This window comes from Sinocyclocheilus rhinocerous, unplaced genomic scaffold, assembly GCF_001515625.1.
Source record: "Sinocyclocheilus rhinocerous isolate Xijiao unplaced genomic scaffold, SAMN03320098_v1.1 scaffold254, whole genome shotgun sequence".
NCBI classification, from domain to species: domain Eukaryota; kingdom Metazoa; phylum Chordata; class Actinopteri; order Cypriniformes; family Cyprinidae; genus Sinocyclocheilus; species Sinocyclocheilus rhinocerous.
This window is the reverse complement of record NW_015628690.1, coordinates 145,756-163,641: the sequence shown is the minus strand read 5'-3', so window position 1 is coordinate 163,641 and position 17,886 is coordinate 145,756. Positions and strand designations below refer to the sequence as shown.

Genomic DNA, 17,886 nt, shown 5'->3' with positions numbered 1-17,886 from the left:
GTAACGCTTCCCGCTTGCATAAGCGTGTAATTGGGCAGCCTCTCTTTGTCTCTGGTCAAATCCCATCTGTCAACACTGATCTCTCCATCTCTCTGTCCAGCGGCCCATCTTCCTGAGCCATCCATTGAGAGTGACAGATCTCTCATTGAGTGCAGAACCCATAGAAAACTGGCACTGCCAATCAGGTCTTCACTTACACCGTGTACACAATATTTACTGAGAGAAAAATGCAAGGCTGGACTTGATTTTATCTGTTAGGAATAAAATGAACTTGGGCATTGCATAGTAGTAATGGATCCAGACTAAGGGCCCTATTTTAATGATCTAAGCGCATGGTCTAAAGCGCACAGCGCAGGTGCACTTAGGACGTGTCCAAATCCACTTTTGCTAGTTTAACGACGGGAAAAACGGTCGGCGCCCTGCGCATGGTCTAAAAGGGTTGTCCCTATTCTCTTAATGAGTAGTGGGTGTGTTTTGGGCATAATGTGCAATAAACCAATCAGAGTCTCATCTCCCATTCCCTTTAAGAGCCAGCTGCGCTCGTGCCATGGCGAATTTGCTATTTACCAAATCCACTTTTGCTAGTTTAACGACGGGAAAAACGGTCGGCGCCCTGCGCATGGTCTAAAAGGGTTGTCCCTATTCTCTTAATGAGTAATGGGTGTGTTTTGGGCATAATGTGCAATAATCAGAGTCTCATCTCCTATTCCCTTTAAGAGCCAGTTGCGCTCGTGCCAGGGCGGATTTGCTATTTACACAGCGGAATTTGCAAGCACAAAGACAGAACGCATCTCCAGAGATGAAACTGAGCTGCTCGTGCGCGAGCAAAAAGGTAGCCTAATTCTGATACATGCAATGACTATCCATTATGACATGTAGGCATTTTTATATTTATGTAGCCTACACAATAATAATCTTTTACATTGCAATCCTTTCATTTTTAATATTTGGCATGTTTGTGTGCTGCTGTGCGTCCCTGTGTGTGTGTTATAAGCAGAGTGTACGCGCGCTGTGGACCCGCCTATATAACACGCTCTTTAAATAACAAAAAAACTACTGCGCCATTGACTTTAGACCAGGTTTTTGTTGGTCAATGGCGCAGTCTATTTCAGTTGCCTCAAAATAGCAATGCGCCAGCAATGCGCCTGAACACACCTCGTTTTCAGACCAGCCATGGGCGCACAAATGGGCGCACAAATGGGCGCAAATGCATTTGCCATTTAAACAACGTGGCGCAGGACGTGAAAATGACAACTGCGTCGGGCTGAAACTAGCCAAAAACACTTGCGTCGCGCCTGATGCCGCATTGCGCCGGGTGTATGATAGGGCCCTAAATGCGATAAAAAAAAATTCTAAATTGCTGTTTGGATATTTGTTAACATTACCCAATAGCCTGTGCAGTTTAAGTGACAGAAGAAGTGCAAGTTGTTAAGATGAAACGTGATGTTGATTGTGAAAATAAGTTTAGTTTAGTTTAGTTTAGTTTAGTTTAGTCATTATTTTCCTGATCTGTGTGTTGCTTTTTGTATATAACCTACAAAGATAAATCATTTAACATGAAACCAGGGAATGTGCATTTAGAAACTAAATGGGCTGATTTTTTCTTTCATGTTGAATTTTAAATTTGGTCAATATTTTATCATGTCATATTCATTTTAGTCCATTATACTGTAACTAAAGTATGCAATTTACTTACGAAATTTTATAAAATAATTACTTTTGCCATTATATCTTTATAATTTATTGGCATAAATGCAGTAAAGCAACTATAATTATTTTATTTCTGATTAAATATAAATTAATGTTTTTAGAGCTTGATTTGATCCTTTTCAGTACAACGTCATCATAAAATAATGATTATGATTCATACAGATTTTTTTCCACTTTGCCTAGAGTGTTTCCAGACTTTTGAAGGACAATGTAATTTACAGATGATAATATGGAAAACAACAAAACAAATGTCAAACAATAACATACTTTTTTCAACCCCATGTTTTAATTAAAAGCGTTTAATTAATCATTTAAAACGTTCTCATTTAAGTAAAAACAGAGCTTTGGTTCAAAAGCAGACCTGCACTTTTTATCCTGATCTTTTCCACTTTTTTCTCTCTAATAGTTTCCTCTCACTCTCCACTACACTCCCTGATTAGATTTCAAAATGCACAAACATAAAATTAGAAGAACCCCATAAATATACAAACGCACCACTTCCAGTCTTTAATTAGCATTACATTCATCCGTGAACATCTCAAGGCAGTCTTATGATGGAAACTCTGTGACAGAAATAAGGTGAGTTTCCTGGCCAACTCATTTCCTGTCCACCTGTCATGTAGCCCTTTCCTGCACCATGTCACCCCAAACCCCCCACTCTCCCATTATTTTTCCATGCGTATCCCAGTCTGTTATTTTTTACTTCAGCAATTCCAGTGGCAATATCAGTCCCGCGTTGCTCTGCAGCGACTTTTTGGCGTCCGTGGCATTTACAAATAAGCAATGAATGTTTAATGCCGCAGTTAATGTTAATCGTCACCCCGAGGTCCTGAAATGGTCTTTCTATTGAAGAGAATGAGTCTGGCCTCTGGCTTTGGTGTGTTTGGATAATCGAGGAAATTATTCACTCTCCAGGGAGTAGATGAGTCATTACGTTGTTTTGATGCCATGCCTCCGAAAGCTCTTTATTCCAAAGTCCTGTTGCACATGCTTTCTTTCTGATGCTGGATTAAAAGAAGACCCACTGCCGTTTTAGATTTTTTTTAGGTTTAGGTTTTTTATTGCATATATTGTGTTTTGAAGTAAGCTATAAAGCTTCTCTGCTCAGTTTATCTGGGGCAGAACGACTACCTCAGATATTCATGAGGAACTTTTTTAAGACCTTTCCCTCAAAAAGAGGTAGAGATGGAGGCCTGTGGTACTGTACTGTCGCCCCATTTTATCCACAGTAGTGCCAATGAATAATGTAATAAGATATTCAGTTAGGGAAACGGGCTGAGGGAATATCTCTCTGCTGAGGTGAATACAAAGCACTGGGTTCTCTGAATTATACAGAGAGAGTCCATAAAGGCCAGCAAGGAAGAGTGAGATGTTATTCTTACTCTAAGCTTCATGTTTTATAAAGCGCACAAGACAGAGTAATGTAACATGCATGAACACATACTAAAGCACACAGTGATGTGCCAGCGTTGACCAGGAGGGTAACATGTGTCAGTAAGAAAATAATTCCAGATGGATTCCTTTTTCCTTTGACCTTGCTGTTTGCTTTTAACCATAGCTTTCATCACGATTGGTTTTACCTCTTCGTGTTTGTACTGAAAGATAAAAAGGATACAGTGTATAATGTAAATCTGATATGGGGCGACAACAGATGCTGTAGCGACAGCTGAACTCTGATATGAAAGCAAATAACCAGTGTGTCAAAGTGATAGTGATTTTAAAGGGTGTTGAAGCATGGTGGCACTAGCCTAATTGTGAGCTATTTGAATCAATGAGATCTGTAGTACCTGGTGAAAGCTATTCATTAGCATTTACATATTTATATTTATTTACACATATTTTAGAACTGTAAAGTCTCCGGTTTCTAATATGTGTTTTTCTCCCAGGTTGGAACAAGCGTTTGGATTATGAACCTGGAACAGGCAGCAAGCAGCTCTTTCCCAAGATGCACCTGGAGACCTGTGATGGCCCTTTATCTTCAGTGCGAGCCATGGTGGAACTGCAGACCAGCCATATTGGGAAGGGCTGTGACAGAGAGACCTATTCTGAGAAGTCTCTGCAGAAGCTCTGCGGTATGGTCCACTTCAACACAAATCTTTTATCAGTCAGTCCAGAACTGCTTTGAGTTGGTTTGCTAAGCTTAATTAGTTTAATTCAATTCACAAACTTTTACATTCAAATAGAGATGCACAGTATTATAGCATGTATAATTTATTATTCAATACTGGGCATGTAACGGTGTACAATGGATATTTAATTTTGCATGTACATTTCCCCTATTTTGCCATCATCTAACATTTCAAGTTTTTAAGTGAGTGATAGTCACTTCTAAAGGTCTTTGCACACTGAGTCTAAATTCTCCTCAAAAAATGTACGCACCTTAAAAAATAAATACGACCTCACGTTGTGTCAATCACATTTACACACTGCCTCCAAAACTTTCGTCCGTCATAAAAAAATTTGGATCAGGTTTGATTTTCTGCATTTTCGCATCCGTAGCAAGCATTTTGATAGAAAAGGATGACGAATATGAAAAAAAAAACACACTTGAAAATTTCGGACTCAGTGTGCAAGGACCTTAAGTCTTCCAAAGCATTAATAATCTAATGTCACTGTTAAATCTCTCTCTCTCTCTTTTGTCATACTATAGATTATAAGGTTGTTTTGCCCAAATTCACATGTAACTACTAGCTCTTAAAGCAATTGATTTTATTTTTTATTTATTTAGACAAAGTAGTATATAATTTTAATATCTGCCATTTATGAGTTATGAGTCTAACTTGAAAACAATTATTGGCTTACTAGTATGGGGAAGAATTTTAATATCAGTTCATCCCTACAATTCACCTAACCATATCTCATATACACATATTGCATGTTCAACACACTTTTAAATGGGTTATAAAACGATTTCCATGTATCTCAATAAATCAGTCATTTTAATCTGATGAAAGACTCTTTGAAACTGATGCATTATGAAGTCAGAGCCACTCTGGCACACAGTTGTGGAGTGATTAAAGCTCTGACTGATTTGTGAAGCATTAAGTGTGTTGATCTTTTTACCATCTTGGCTCTCTCTGTCTCAGTAATAATCGTTTCCCCTGTTGATGTCAGTCGCTTTTGCCCAAGCACTTTGTACAGTTAGCTGAAATAAGTGTTTATTGTTTGAAAATAGGCACATTTTTGAAGTGTTTCTGAAATAGACATCAAAGCTGTCAATTTTTTTTTAAAGCACACCTGAATAATTTAGATAAATATATGTTTTATGGAAATCGCAAAGACCCAACGTGTAACCGTTAGTGTACAACCTTGAAATGCAGACAGTTTATTCTGGACTGGACATTTGATGGCCACTGAGACTCATGTAGCGCTAGAAATTGCTTACGTAATGTAATCTCATTGACCTGTACCTTTACGGTATTGCTGGAAATGGATTCTCTCAGAAGAGCTCAGATGCTCACTTGGAGTCTGGCGGTGAATTTATCGTCCAATATCGATTGGCAGAAATAAATATTGCATAGCTTAAAAGCAGCACCGCTGCCATATTCCCTCTCGCTCCTGTCTCTCTTTGGGCCCGTGGCGAAGTGAGTGATGTGGAGCTGTGGAATGAGAACACGTTGCTCTGACATCGCCACTGCTCATCGCTCATTCTGTCTCTCTGTGCTGGCCATCCTGTCACCCCTGAGTGGGGAAAAAAGATTCAGTATCCTCCTGTACTCCCAAATAAAACACGCAGAGAGAGGCACGGGAGGGAGGGAGGACGACAGGAGGCTAATCAAAGATTGATAGGTGGCGCTGCTCTTGCATATTTTGGGCATCTGTACTAGACTTGTCCTCAAAGCGAGTGTGAACACAATTACTTATATTTCAAAGTTTTGCCTTTTTTAAAGGGATAGTTCACATATTCCTAACATATGCTTCCCAATTGATGAGGAATCCATACTCAAACTCTTTTAACCCACATGATCACCCTAGCTTAACGTGCCAAAATGTTGCTAGGCCACATCCGACAGCAATGAGTTTTATAATGAGACGTTTGCTTTCAGAAATGACATTTCAGTCAGGGTTGAATGTGGGTCTCGGAACCAAATGTTACTTGCTTTTCATCTCTAATTTGATTTGAAGTGTGCTGTATGCACAGTATATTTGAACGCCAGGGCAACTAACATGATTTTAACTCTTTGTGACAGACAGCTTGCAATTTTTCATCGCTGCCTCTTGCAGTAACCTGAACTAACCTCTGTGCTTTTATCTCCGCAGGAGCAGCCTCGGGCAGCACAGACCTTCTCCCGGCGCCAAGCGTGTCCACCAATTGGACGGCTTCCTTGCTGACAGACAGCGGCCGAGACAGCGACCTCATCTTCAGATTTGATGGACGACAGGCGGCCAATATCCCAGAGTGGGTTGTGCCACAGAACCTGACGGATCAGTTTACCATAGCAACATGGATGAAGCATGGGCCAAGTCCTGGGCTGAGAGCCGAGAAGGAGACGTTGCTGTGTAATTCTGATAAAACTGGTGAGCTATGGTGACTCAGTAGGCATGTGCTAAACCTTTAAGAGGGGCAGGGTTTGTATATACTTTTTTTCATTAAATAGTGCTAAGATATTTTAGATTACAGTGGTGGCCAAAATTATTAGAACACTAGTATTTTCACCAGCTAAAAATGGTTTTACGTCAGTTATTTCTATCTTTTGCTGTAGTGTGTCAGTAGGAAATATCAGTTTACATTTCCAAACATTCATTTTGCCATTAATTGTAATAATCCAGTGAGATTTTAGTTTTCACAAGCAGTCTGACAACAGCCAGTGCTCCACACAGAGATCTGAATGCTGTAAAATGAGGATTCTGTTAAAAATAAAGTCATAAATAGATTTTCTTCATCAATTAACTTCTATTAACTAAATTAAGTCAACATTTGGTGTGACCATCATTTGCGTTTTAAAGCAGCTTTTGCCATAGGTGCACTTGCACATAGTTTTTCTGGTAGCTTTGCAGGTAGGTTTCTTGAAGCAACTGTTGCCACAGTTCTTCTGGATTTAGTCTGTCTCAGTTTATTGTGCTTCTTCATGTCATTCCAGACAGACTGGATGATGATGAGATCAGATCTCTGTGTGGAGCACTGGCTGTACTTGTGCAAACAAAAATCTCTTATTATTACAGTTAATGGCAAAATGAATGTTTGGAAATGTAAACTTATATTTCCTACCGACACGCTACAGCAAAAGATAGAAATAACTGACTTAAAACCATTTTTTAGCTGATGAAAATACTAGTGTTCTAATAATTTTGGCCACCACTGTATGTCTACAGTTTCCTAATCTGGTGATCCATCCCCAGTTTGGTAGAATTGAAGAGGTCAGTGCTACGGATGTGTCAGACAAACCCAAGAAAATTTTGATCAGTACCAAAGAGAGATTAAGACTATGGATTAGATCTGGATTAAAGAGTGGTTCAGAACAAAATTCTCAGGGAAACTCTAGTCAGGAAGAAATGCAGCGTGACTGTCAGCGGCCAGTTCTCTGAGACCGAGTGGCCCTGATGGGGGCCGACTGCTTGGCAGGGCTCTTTCGAGTTCATTGATCTCAGGCGTCATGTTGAGTGGGTGTGAGACTAAATCAATTCAACATGCACTAAAAGCAGTTGCACAAGAGACATCGGGCAGCGGTGTTGAGGTGAGTGGAGAGGGGCGCCGTGTGGAGGAGACGTGGCAGCCACCTTGATCAATGAGAGGCTTCTGAGAAAGCGTGAAAGCAGTCCAGACTTTCTTTGAGTAAGACACGTGATGAACAGCGAAACGTTTCAATAACAGAGAAGAAAATGCTTTAACAGGAGTCTCATGTTTGAATGGCAGCTCTCTCATGCACATCCTGTTAGGATTTAGCATTGCTACGGATTGACATTTAGTTTGAATAAAGCTGGGAAAAAATGTAATACCAGCTTAAGGTTAAAATGGCTTTTGGAGCAAGGTTTGTTGCTGGTATTTAATAGTAACCATCAAAGCCAAGGTGGTCTACCAGCTCTAAATAGCCTGTCAACAGATGAAATCTTGGCTGATACCATTAAGCTAAAAGCTATTTAAAATGTAATTGAATTGAATTGAATTGAATTTGTTTTGAATGGTGCAAGTGAATTTTAGGCATTGCAACATTATAATGTTATTGCAACATTATAGTGTTATTAAGTTAATAGTGCTTTTAATGATCAACTTAAAGTAAGCATTTGATGACAGCAATAGTAACCCAAATGTAAAAAAAAAAATGGAAAATGAAAAATAGTACATAATACACAATATTATGTAAATTATATAAATATTACGTAATATATAATACGTTTTCAGTGGCCATTACTCAGTCTTCAGAAAAAGCAAAAAATCTTATTATTATCAACGTTTTGATGAACAATTGCACTGTTTAATATTTTTGTGGAAGCCTTGAAACATTTTTAGGATTATTTGATGAGCAGAAAATTCAAAATAACTGGATTCATTTGGAATATATATATTTTTTTAGTAATGTAAGACTTGAATGTGAGTTGTCAATTCATTCATTCTATAAATGAGTAAAAAGTGGTTGGTTTTTGAGCAGGATTCAGGAAATATATCCTGCCAGTCAGTCCATCCCTGACTGGAATTATTCCCTTTAGAGTTTCTGCAGAACCACAGTGGTATCTGTTCATTTTTCTCTATGTCAAGACTTATCTCCTTGTTTGTAGTGTAATTTTTATGACTCAGCCTTGTATAACAGTCGAGAGTTTTTCTAACATGACTATGCAGTTCAGACAAGCTCTCAGAGCGAGGCATGGAAATCTATAAATGCAAATCTTTAATCACTGCAGATTTCACAGGTCTCACCTCAGGTTTCATTTCAGGTTTTATCACAGATACACAATAGCTTGGAACCATCTTGACATTCACATCCCGCACGACACCTCTGGAGTCTGGGTTAACATTTACAACTCTTCCAAGCTTAAACTGTCCCCTCAAAGCATTCTGATCACACAACCAAACGATATCTCCAACAGCAACGTTCCTTTGTAAGGTATGCCATTTGCTTCTCACAAACAAGTTGGGACCAGCGAGCTAGCTCCAAGACCTCCAGAACCTGTTGACCTGGCACTGCATTTCCCGGAGTCTCTTGTAGGGGTAGCTTATGAAATCAAATGTTTTAAAATCGCCACTCAAAGATGCTCGTCCCAGTAAAAGCATATTGGGCGTGATGTACTGCACACTGTCTTCACGGCTCTGCACCCTGGCATCTATCGGACGTTCGTTGGCAGCGATCTGAAGGGTTGTCTGGAGCTCACTATAGCTGAGGCCTGATTCTTTCCCCAGACTCTGAAATGCCTTCTTCGCGATGCGAACAGCAGATTCCACAGCACCATTTCGATGAGGCGAATCAGCTGGTTGGATTTTCCACTGCCAGTCGGTTCCATTTTGAGCCGAAGCTTCCTCCACAATCGACCTATCTAAATCATTCAGGAACTTGTATAGTTCTTCCAGGACAGATTTTGCACCGATGAAGTTGGTGCCTGGGTCAGACCAGATCTTCTTAGGATGCCCTCGAATTGCAGTGAACCTCTGGTACGCCATCAAGAAACTCTCAGTTGACATGGTGTTGGCCAGCTCTGTGTGGATAGCCCTACTGGCCATGCAGCAGAATACGACTCCCCACACCTTCATTGTGACCCGCTTCTTCACATCGTCCTTGACTTGATAGGGTCCAAACAGGTCAACAGCTGTAAACTCAAACAGGGCTGCAGGTCTAATCCTCTCTTGAGGCAAATTGCCCATTACTTGTTGACATCTTCTGGCTCTGACTTTCTTACAAATTATGCAGTTATCAACAACTTTTTTAGCAATTCTTCTTCCTTTGATGACCCACGCAGTTCCCCTCATCTTCATTAAAGTCGCAGCCACCAGTCGCAGCCACTCCTTCATGACCCTCATTGTGAGCCTCACGAGCCAGCAATATTGAAATCCATGCGCTGTAAGGTAGAAGAGGAACACCAACTTTGTCTTCTTTGAAGCTCTGGACTCTTCCACCACAAACCAGCAGCCCAGACTCTTGCTCTTTATAGACGACCAGTCGATCTGTAGTAGTGGTTGGAAAGGTCACGCCACTTTGTGCAGCCAAGAAAAGATCTCTTAAGGCATCTTGACGTTCAGTCACAGTGATAACTCCTTTTGATGGAACTGCCTCCCACTTTAGGGTTTCCAACATCTTCCTTTGTGCTGCAAACTTTTTAGCTACTCTCCAAATCCATGCAACTGTTTTGATCAAATAAGTCAGATTGCTAAATCGTTTTCCATCCACCAGGTTTTGGATAACTAAACCAGCTGGCGGTCTTCGATGTCCTTTATCTGACAGTTCTTTTTCCACTTGAGCTCTTGTAAGTGCAGCACTAAATGATTTCTTTTGCATTTTACCAATGCTCTCTCGGGCAGTTGCAGTCACATCTTTTGCAGATTTAATTGGCCACTCATTGACTGGTAGATTCAGAAACCTTGGCCCCTGCTGCCACTCTGAATCTTCCTCCAAGTGCTTTGGACCAGCCCCTCGAGTAATAATGTCAGCGATATTCAGTGGTCCAGGGACCCACCACCAGTCCTGAAGTCGTGTACTGCCTTGGATCTCTCCAATCCTGTTGGCGAAAAAAGTCTAGAAACCATAGCTCTCACGCTGGATTGCACCAAGGATTGTCTGACTGTCGATGAAATGGTACCATTGTTTAACCTGGATTGTGCCATGTTGTAAACTGGGGAAGATTAGCTGACTCTCTCATGGCGAGCTGAGCAATACAACCTGCTGGCTTATCCCCAATGTTGACCCTAGTGATAGCATACTCGCCCAGTTCTTCCTCTTCGGAGTCACGCCACAAGAACCTGTGTAAATGTACTTCTTGGTCTTCAAGCCAAACTGAGTTATACATTTTCTTGATATCTCCCAGAGCAGCGAAGGCGCCCCTCCGGAACCTTAGAAGCACAGCACGAATTGGATTTAGGACATCAGGACCCTTCAGCAGGAGGTCATTGAGACTCAGGCCTCTAAACTTTTGGCTGCTGTTCCAGACTAGTCTTACTGGAGTCGTGACAGAATGTGGATTTGGAGCGATGAGATGGCTGATGTACCAAACTGGTCCAGTCCAAGTAAGTAAAGCTTCTTTGGACAACTTCATTGCAGCCCGGCGATTGACCATATCGTGGACCTGAGAGGCATAAGCAGCTTTCCATTCCAACTCCTTGGCCAACTGTCTCTCTGTCCTCAAGAAGGTGCTCTCAACTGACTTTCTGTTGTTTGGCAATGTGGCTGGATCTTCTATCCAGGGATATCTGGCATGCCAGTGGGGCCATTCACTGTGGTCATCGGCAAGTGCATATACAAGCCCACTCCTCACCACTTCCAACTCCCTTTCTTCAGCAAGGGTCATCTCTTTGCCACCTGGCTGGCAATTTCCACAACGACAGCCTCCACATCTTGGCTCACAAGCAGCACCAATACTATCCCATCTCCACCACTCAAGGAAGTCACGGGTAGTAGCTGCAGAACTAAACTGTTGAGGTTGGATGGCTAATGAGGCCTGCTGAATTGGTGGAGGATAAATAGGGGATACACAGGTAAGTTCTTCATACTTCACAACAGCAGTCCTCATGGACCTTGCAAAATGCGTTCTGGACATATGGGCTGTTCTGGACATATGGGCTGAAACTGCAATCTCTTCAAACAGCTCAGGATGATATGTCACCAAGGTCACTCAGATCATGAAGGGCTTTCTCGACAGTTTGGATGAGCTCAACGATTTTCTTTGGCTGGTGGCCTTTAACAGCTGGAAGCCTCTGGAGCTCCTCGACTATCTCAATGGCGATGGCAGTCTGGCTTCCAAAACGATTCTCCAAAATGCGGAAGATATCATCTGCTGTATTATAGGACATCAAGCGAAGATCTCTTGTAATTTTGTCATCCAGGCTGTCAAGTAGCTGGAACTTTTTGACTTCTTTTGACCCAGTTGGCTCCCCTTGTCTCTGAAGGGCTTCCCAATCTCTTCTCCATCGGTGAAAGTCACGCCTGATGCCAGTAAACTTAGGAAGGGAGATTGGCTTTAGTTTAATGGCTGGTGTTGAGTAGCTTATGGAAGCAGAAGCTTCAGTCACCACTCTTTCGGCATCTTCTATGGCTTTTGCTTGAATAAAATCTACTTTTCTTAAAGTTACCATGAGACAGACCTGCTCAAGTCCTCGTATGCGACACTGGAAGTCTTTCTGCTCAGTGGCAGGGGCCCAGCATTTCCACTGTGTATGCAGCTTCTTCGCCGTTTTAACAAGTCTTTCTAGATGGTCGAGCATGAAGTCAAAGGCCTCTTTCTTCCCACTGGGTTTGATGGATGACACACGCTCTGCTTCATCCTCTGCAGCCTTTACCGCCGTAATTAGCTCCTCTTCTCCAAAGCTGGTCCAAAGTGTCCCCTGGATGAGGTATCTCAGCTCCTTTAGTTTCATCTCACATTCACTTGCAGTTTTTTGTATATCAGCCTTCTGCTGCTCATTCAACATAGGAACGTCTGCATCCAACTCCACTTCTGCAAGATACTGGGCCTCCATATCATCATTTGCCTCTATGACTTTGTTGGCCTCAATTGTGAGTTTTTTGAAACGGTCTCTGAGCTCCTCTTCAGACAGTACTTTGCACATCCTAACAACATTATTGGCCAGCCGGGAGAATTGGCGTTTTGCTGTTGTTCTATTGGCTTTAAGCTGCTCCAGTGACTTTGAGTCAGCCATCCTCTATTCCAGCAGAATGCAGGTCAAGGGATGGTTTACACTTCTTTATTTCAGTGTCTTACCAGGTTTCTGGCTTTCCAGGCTTAGCTCAGGTTGCTGTTCTCACCTGGTGTTCTCTCACTAGTGAATTCTAGTGCACTCTGGCTAGTGCACTGTAGTTAGGAAGGGCAGAGCAAGAGCAACCAACAGTTTGCCACAACAAACATGCCGTTCTTGCTTTGACAACTATTGTGAGTGATTTATAGAAAAGTTATTTTACAGTCCTAAAATAACACATAATTTATTATCATGTCTAGCATTATTTTTTGACGCCCTTACAATAAGGCTTTTCTGTGTTTCTGCAGAGATGAACAGGCATCATTACTCTCTATATGTCCACAACTGCCGTCTGGTGTTTCTTCTGAGGCGAGACTTTATTCAGCTGGACTCCTTCAGGCCGGCAGAGTTCCACTGGAGACTGGAACAGGTGAGGAGCCCCCAGGCACATGTCACTCATGCACGTCAACATCACAACCAGCCCTGTGATAAACAGGACGGGAAAAATGCCACACCGATCGGGCTCCATTTATAGTAATCACTTGTGAAGTGAAGTTCGCTCTGTATAATTTTCAATTACCTGTTTTTGAATTATTCATTATCCGTGTGACTGATCTTTCTGTTGCAACGAGTGATCTGTCACTGCTAAAATGATTATTATCAGAAGGACAAATTGGAAAGCCGACGCAAAGACAGCACTCACATTTTCTCTCCCAGTGCTTATTTGGCTCATAATCCAGCTTGTTTGTGTTTGGAAACACCTTGATTTTCAGCATTTCCCTCGGCCAATGTTGAGTGCAGGCTAATCTTTTGATTGAGAGCACTAAACGGACTTTATATGTGTGTCACCGTGCCTCTCAACGCTTGCCAAGGGGAACAGAGAGCCGAGGTGAGACACGTGTAATCAGTATGAAAAGCTCTCCATGGCAATGACCTCTCGCAGGGAACATAATGATAGTCCTTCGCCCACACCAGTCCTTAACCGCAAATTACACGCACATACACAATCTCACATCCAGACGTGCACTAGCTCAAGCGCAACATCTCGGACCTTTCTAAGCTGCTGTTAATGTATGCGTATCTATTAAGTAAACACCCCGTATATGTCATCAAAATACTTTTTTTATCCTTTTCAAATGCACAGAGCAGGTCGTTGGCTGAGAGGGCTTTGATCAATAGTCCAGATCAATTACTGTAAGTAGGACTCTGGAGTTCAGGTTGTGGTCATCGTCCAGAAGCTTGTGTGCGCAACTATTTTTTGCAGATGTTTTGATTCGAAAAACTAAGATGCGAGGACATTTGGCTGCATTTGGCTGCATTTGTTTTCTCGCTGTGGCAGTTGTCTAGCGTAGCGGTGAAAGATCTGGGCTGGTAGCCTGAAAGTTTATACATTTGAGTCCCTCATAGGATGAGACATGAGCTTTGGCTGTTTTGCCCTTGAGCAAGGCACTTAACCTCAGGTCACTCCAGGAGAATTGACCCTGTGGTCTTTCAGACTGACAGCGATTTGCAGTGACAAAGCATTTGGAAGTCATTGACTTTCAGTTGCCGATTGGAGGCAACATGAACACTCTTAGCGATACTGAAGTTCAAGGTTATTCAAATACTCTGCAATATGATTTGCCTCATAATATAGTTTAGCTGTTACTTGCTACTAGCAACCGACAGAACAGCTACTTGGCAATCCTATTTAATCTCTGTCAGTGTGAGCAACCCTTAAGTAAATTGTAAGTCACTTTGGGTAAAAGCATCTGCTGAATGACAACTTACTGCTTGCTCTGACAGGCTTTTGGTAGTGGATCCATAAAGACATGCCACATCCACACAGTCTGATCACTAACTGGCTAATGTATATGCAGTAAAATGGCGAGCGCTGGCAAAATTCACTAGATTAAATATGATTGACGGGTCCCTTGATTATTCAGTGTGGAAGAACTAAACTCTGGGCGTGCCAAAGTTTGCAAGCTTGGTGGCATCAGAATTTGGTTTGAGACACTTGTTAGGAAGTAAACTAGATATCTGTGAGTAGAATTGTATGTTGTATTGGTAAAATTATCAGTACTTATAAAATTTGGATTCCATAGAAATGCTGAGGTCTACATACATTTTCTGCTATTTTTACTATTTATTGGCGTTATTTGTTTACTGCCATTTATTGTGGTCTTGTAATCTTGTAATTATTGTGCTTTTGTAATCTATTTCAGATAATGCCATTAAAAGGCACGTAAAAACAAAATGTGGTTGGCCGCTTTACATGTCAGACAGTTTCTTCCTGCCTAAATTGGTGGTTCTTGGCCAGAATAATTTTACAAATTAGCTTTGGCTACATGTGACTATGTGCTACAAAACTGGGCATAAAAATATGGAATCGTTTTACTAGATAAGATGAATAAAATATTGATATTATTTGCTTCCGATATTTGTCTGATACCTGTATATGCAGTACAGTTTAAGTTTTGGTTCTGTATGATTTTATTTTATTTATTTATTTATTCATTTATTTTTCAAAAGAGGTGAATACTTTTATTCAGCATTAAATTCATTAAAAGTGACAGTGAATACATTTACAATATTACAATTAATTTGTGTTTTCAACTTTCTCTTCATCAGAGAAACCTGAAAAAATTTATCACAGTTTTCGCAAATATATTAAGCATTCCAACTGGTTTTAACATTGATAATAATTCGAAATGTTTCTTGAGCTCCAAATCAGCATTTTTGAATAATTTTTAAAAGATCATGTGCCAATGCAGATTTGAGTAATGGCTGCTGTAAAGTCAGTTTTATTCTTTCCATCACAGGAATAAATTACATTTCAAAAGGTATTGAAATAGTTTAAATTGTAATAATATTTCACAATCTTACTGTTATACTGTATTAAAAAAGTGCAATGTAACAAACGAATGTGTATTTTATACAAGTCATAATTTGTGTGTGTATTTTTAACCAACATATAATTATTCCAGCGAGGCGTAGCGTCAATGTTGACTACAATTATTGTGACAATAAACAATAAGCTCAGTTTGACGACTGATTCTGCCTCAGAGTTCTTGACGGCTGTACTTAGTTTGTTACAGGTCAGAGGGAAAATGAGCTCCTTTCAAAGCGTCAGCTCCTTTCCTGTGGTCAGGCAGAGCTCAGCCAGGTGATGAGGAACACAAGTAAACAATATGGGGTCAGTAGACAGGCTGCCATAAAACAATGTCAGCTGCAGAAGGAGTAGCGCTTTTACCTACAATCCTGTCAACATCCACCGCATGAAACACTGCAGAGCAAAAAGTCTCAATACAGCTGTTGGTTTGTGTTTTACCAATATGCTGTGATATTCTCTGTATGCCTTTTTTGTACATTTATCTTTCATGGCCACTTTGTTGATTTTTGTAGGGAAGAGTATTTCTTTGCATCTGATATCTGCTTGCAAATGAAAGCGTGTGGAAAAGGAGTGTGAGAGAAGGTGTGAATGTGCTTGTTTACACTTCAGTGCATTTTCTCTCTTCCTGTTTTCCCTGCCATGTACCTCTTCTCCAGCATGGCTTGATAATGGTGTCTCTCCAGCTTGGAGGCAGTAAACAGAATATGCTTGCCTTGATCTCAGAGCACAGCACAGCTCTGTTCCCAACATGAGACACATCTGTTTTTCTTTCTTTTCTCACTGCCCTCCCTCTGACTGCTTGTCACTGATACCTAAACAACAGATTATCCTGTTGAAAATGTCACCGTAGTTAGTTTGGCTTTTATATTTAATCCCAACAAACAAACTTTTGACTCTTCTGAATAATGTTTTGTTCACTTTTCAGCTTGTTCTGGCCAAAAGCAGCCTACTTAGATAGGAAGAAACAGAAAAAGTGACTAATAAAAGTTGTATCGTACTGCACTGCTTTTATTGTCATCAGACAGAGATTTAAATGTCAAAGGAAAACTTCTAGAATTTTTATTCCAAGTGCACCTATATATATATTATATTGCAAGGATGCGTAAAGTGCATCAAATGTACATTACAAACATGTATAATGCTACAAAAGATTTCTGTTTCATAAAAATGCAGGGTTTGTATTTTGTTTGTTTTTTATATTTTCTGAAAATGTATCATAGGAATGGTTCTTGAGCACAAAATCAGTATATTAGAATGATTTCAGAAGGAACAAGTGGCACTGAAGAGTGGAGAAAATTGGCTGCTGAAAATTCATCTTTGCCATCAAAGGAATTAATTCGATTTTAAAATGTATTAAAATATAAAACAGTTATTGTAAATTTTAATATATCTATTTTTACTATATTTTGATCAAATATAAAAGCAGCCTTGGTGAGCATAACAGACTTCTTAATGTTTTTTTTTTTTTCTTATCAACCCCAAAATTTTTAAAGGTTGTTTAAATCATTTATCCCAACTTTCTATCCCTTGTCTCCTTTTTAATGTTTATCAAGTAGTATAAGTATTTTTTAACTGACTTTATCCTGTTCTGGTCATGAAAATAGCCTTAGATGCTGATATGGCATAGAACACCCCAAAAATAGTATTTTCATCTGTCCAAAAGTAAAAAGCTCCAACCACATTTTGTCGAATCCAATGACTACCCACTATATCAACCCAGATCCTTATTTTCCAATATTTAATGCAACAAATGTTAAAAAATTGAGCAAATTCAGTCACTAGCACTCATTACAAACAGGAACAGGAATTTTGACTAGATTTTGCCTTTTTTATGTGTAATATATACATCAAATGGCAAATATGTAGTCCATGAGTGGCTGTTAGAAACTGAAATTATGTTCATATGCAAAGTTTTACTACTGTATATCAGGGTTGTTGTTGTTGTTTTTTGTGCAGCGTAAGACCCACAGACGCACAGATTGCTAATACCATAATGTGAGAAAGTCACATTGCTTAAGGTGCTTGTCGGCTGAGTAGGACGTGAATGTGTTTGTGTCAGTCAGGCCCTGTTGACAAGTCTGTATGGGAGGGGCCGCAGGTGCTGTGGTATTTCTGTCACTATGGCAGTGCGCTGATCTAAGGCACCTGTAGAAGATTTGATTGACGCTGCCGTCTCCACCCCAGCCTATAGCGGCCTGCGGCACTGTGAGCGTCGTGTTCTATTAAGGACCCGACATTGATCTAGTAAAATAGCTTTGCGGTGATAGCGCGGCAGACACACTTTAATTTGGAGAAAGAGGGAGAGGAAAAAAAGACAGGGTGTTGGCTGTTGGGCATCTCATCCAAATACTGCTCTTTGCAGTCTCATCAGCACTCTGAGAGGACACTCAATGGCTTCCGCTGCAACTCCATTTAGTCCTATTGATTTTGCAATCTTCCTCACACCTGCCTCTTTAGATCCCCCCCCCCCCCTTTCGTTGAGATGGAAAGA

The 17,886-nt window shown here is 40.6% G+C and overlaps 1 protein-coding gene across 1 annotated transcript in view; it reads left to right on the top strand.

Moving 5' to 3' along the window:
* Positions 1-17,886, top strand: part of LOC107738117 (calsyntenin-2-like) — a 231,176-nt gene that overhangs the window by 168,607 nt on the left and 44,683 nt on the right. The window contains exons 6-8 of the mRNA XM_016549805.1: positions 3,597-3,782; positions 5,971-6,228; positions 12,832-12,953. Coding sequence (XP_016405291.1) covers positions 3,597-3,782; positions 5,971-6,228; positions 12,832-12,953 — 566 coding nt within the window. The remainder of the gene's footprint in view (positions 1-3,596; positions 3,783-5,970; positions 6,229-12,831; positions 12,954-17,886) is intronic.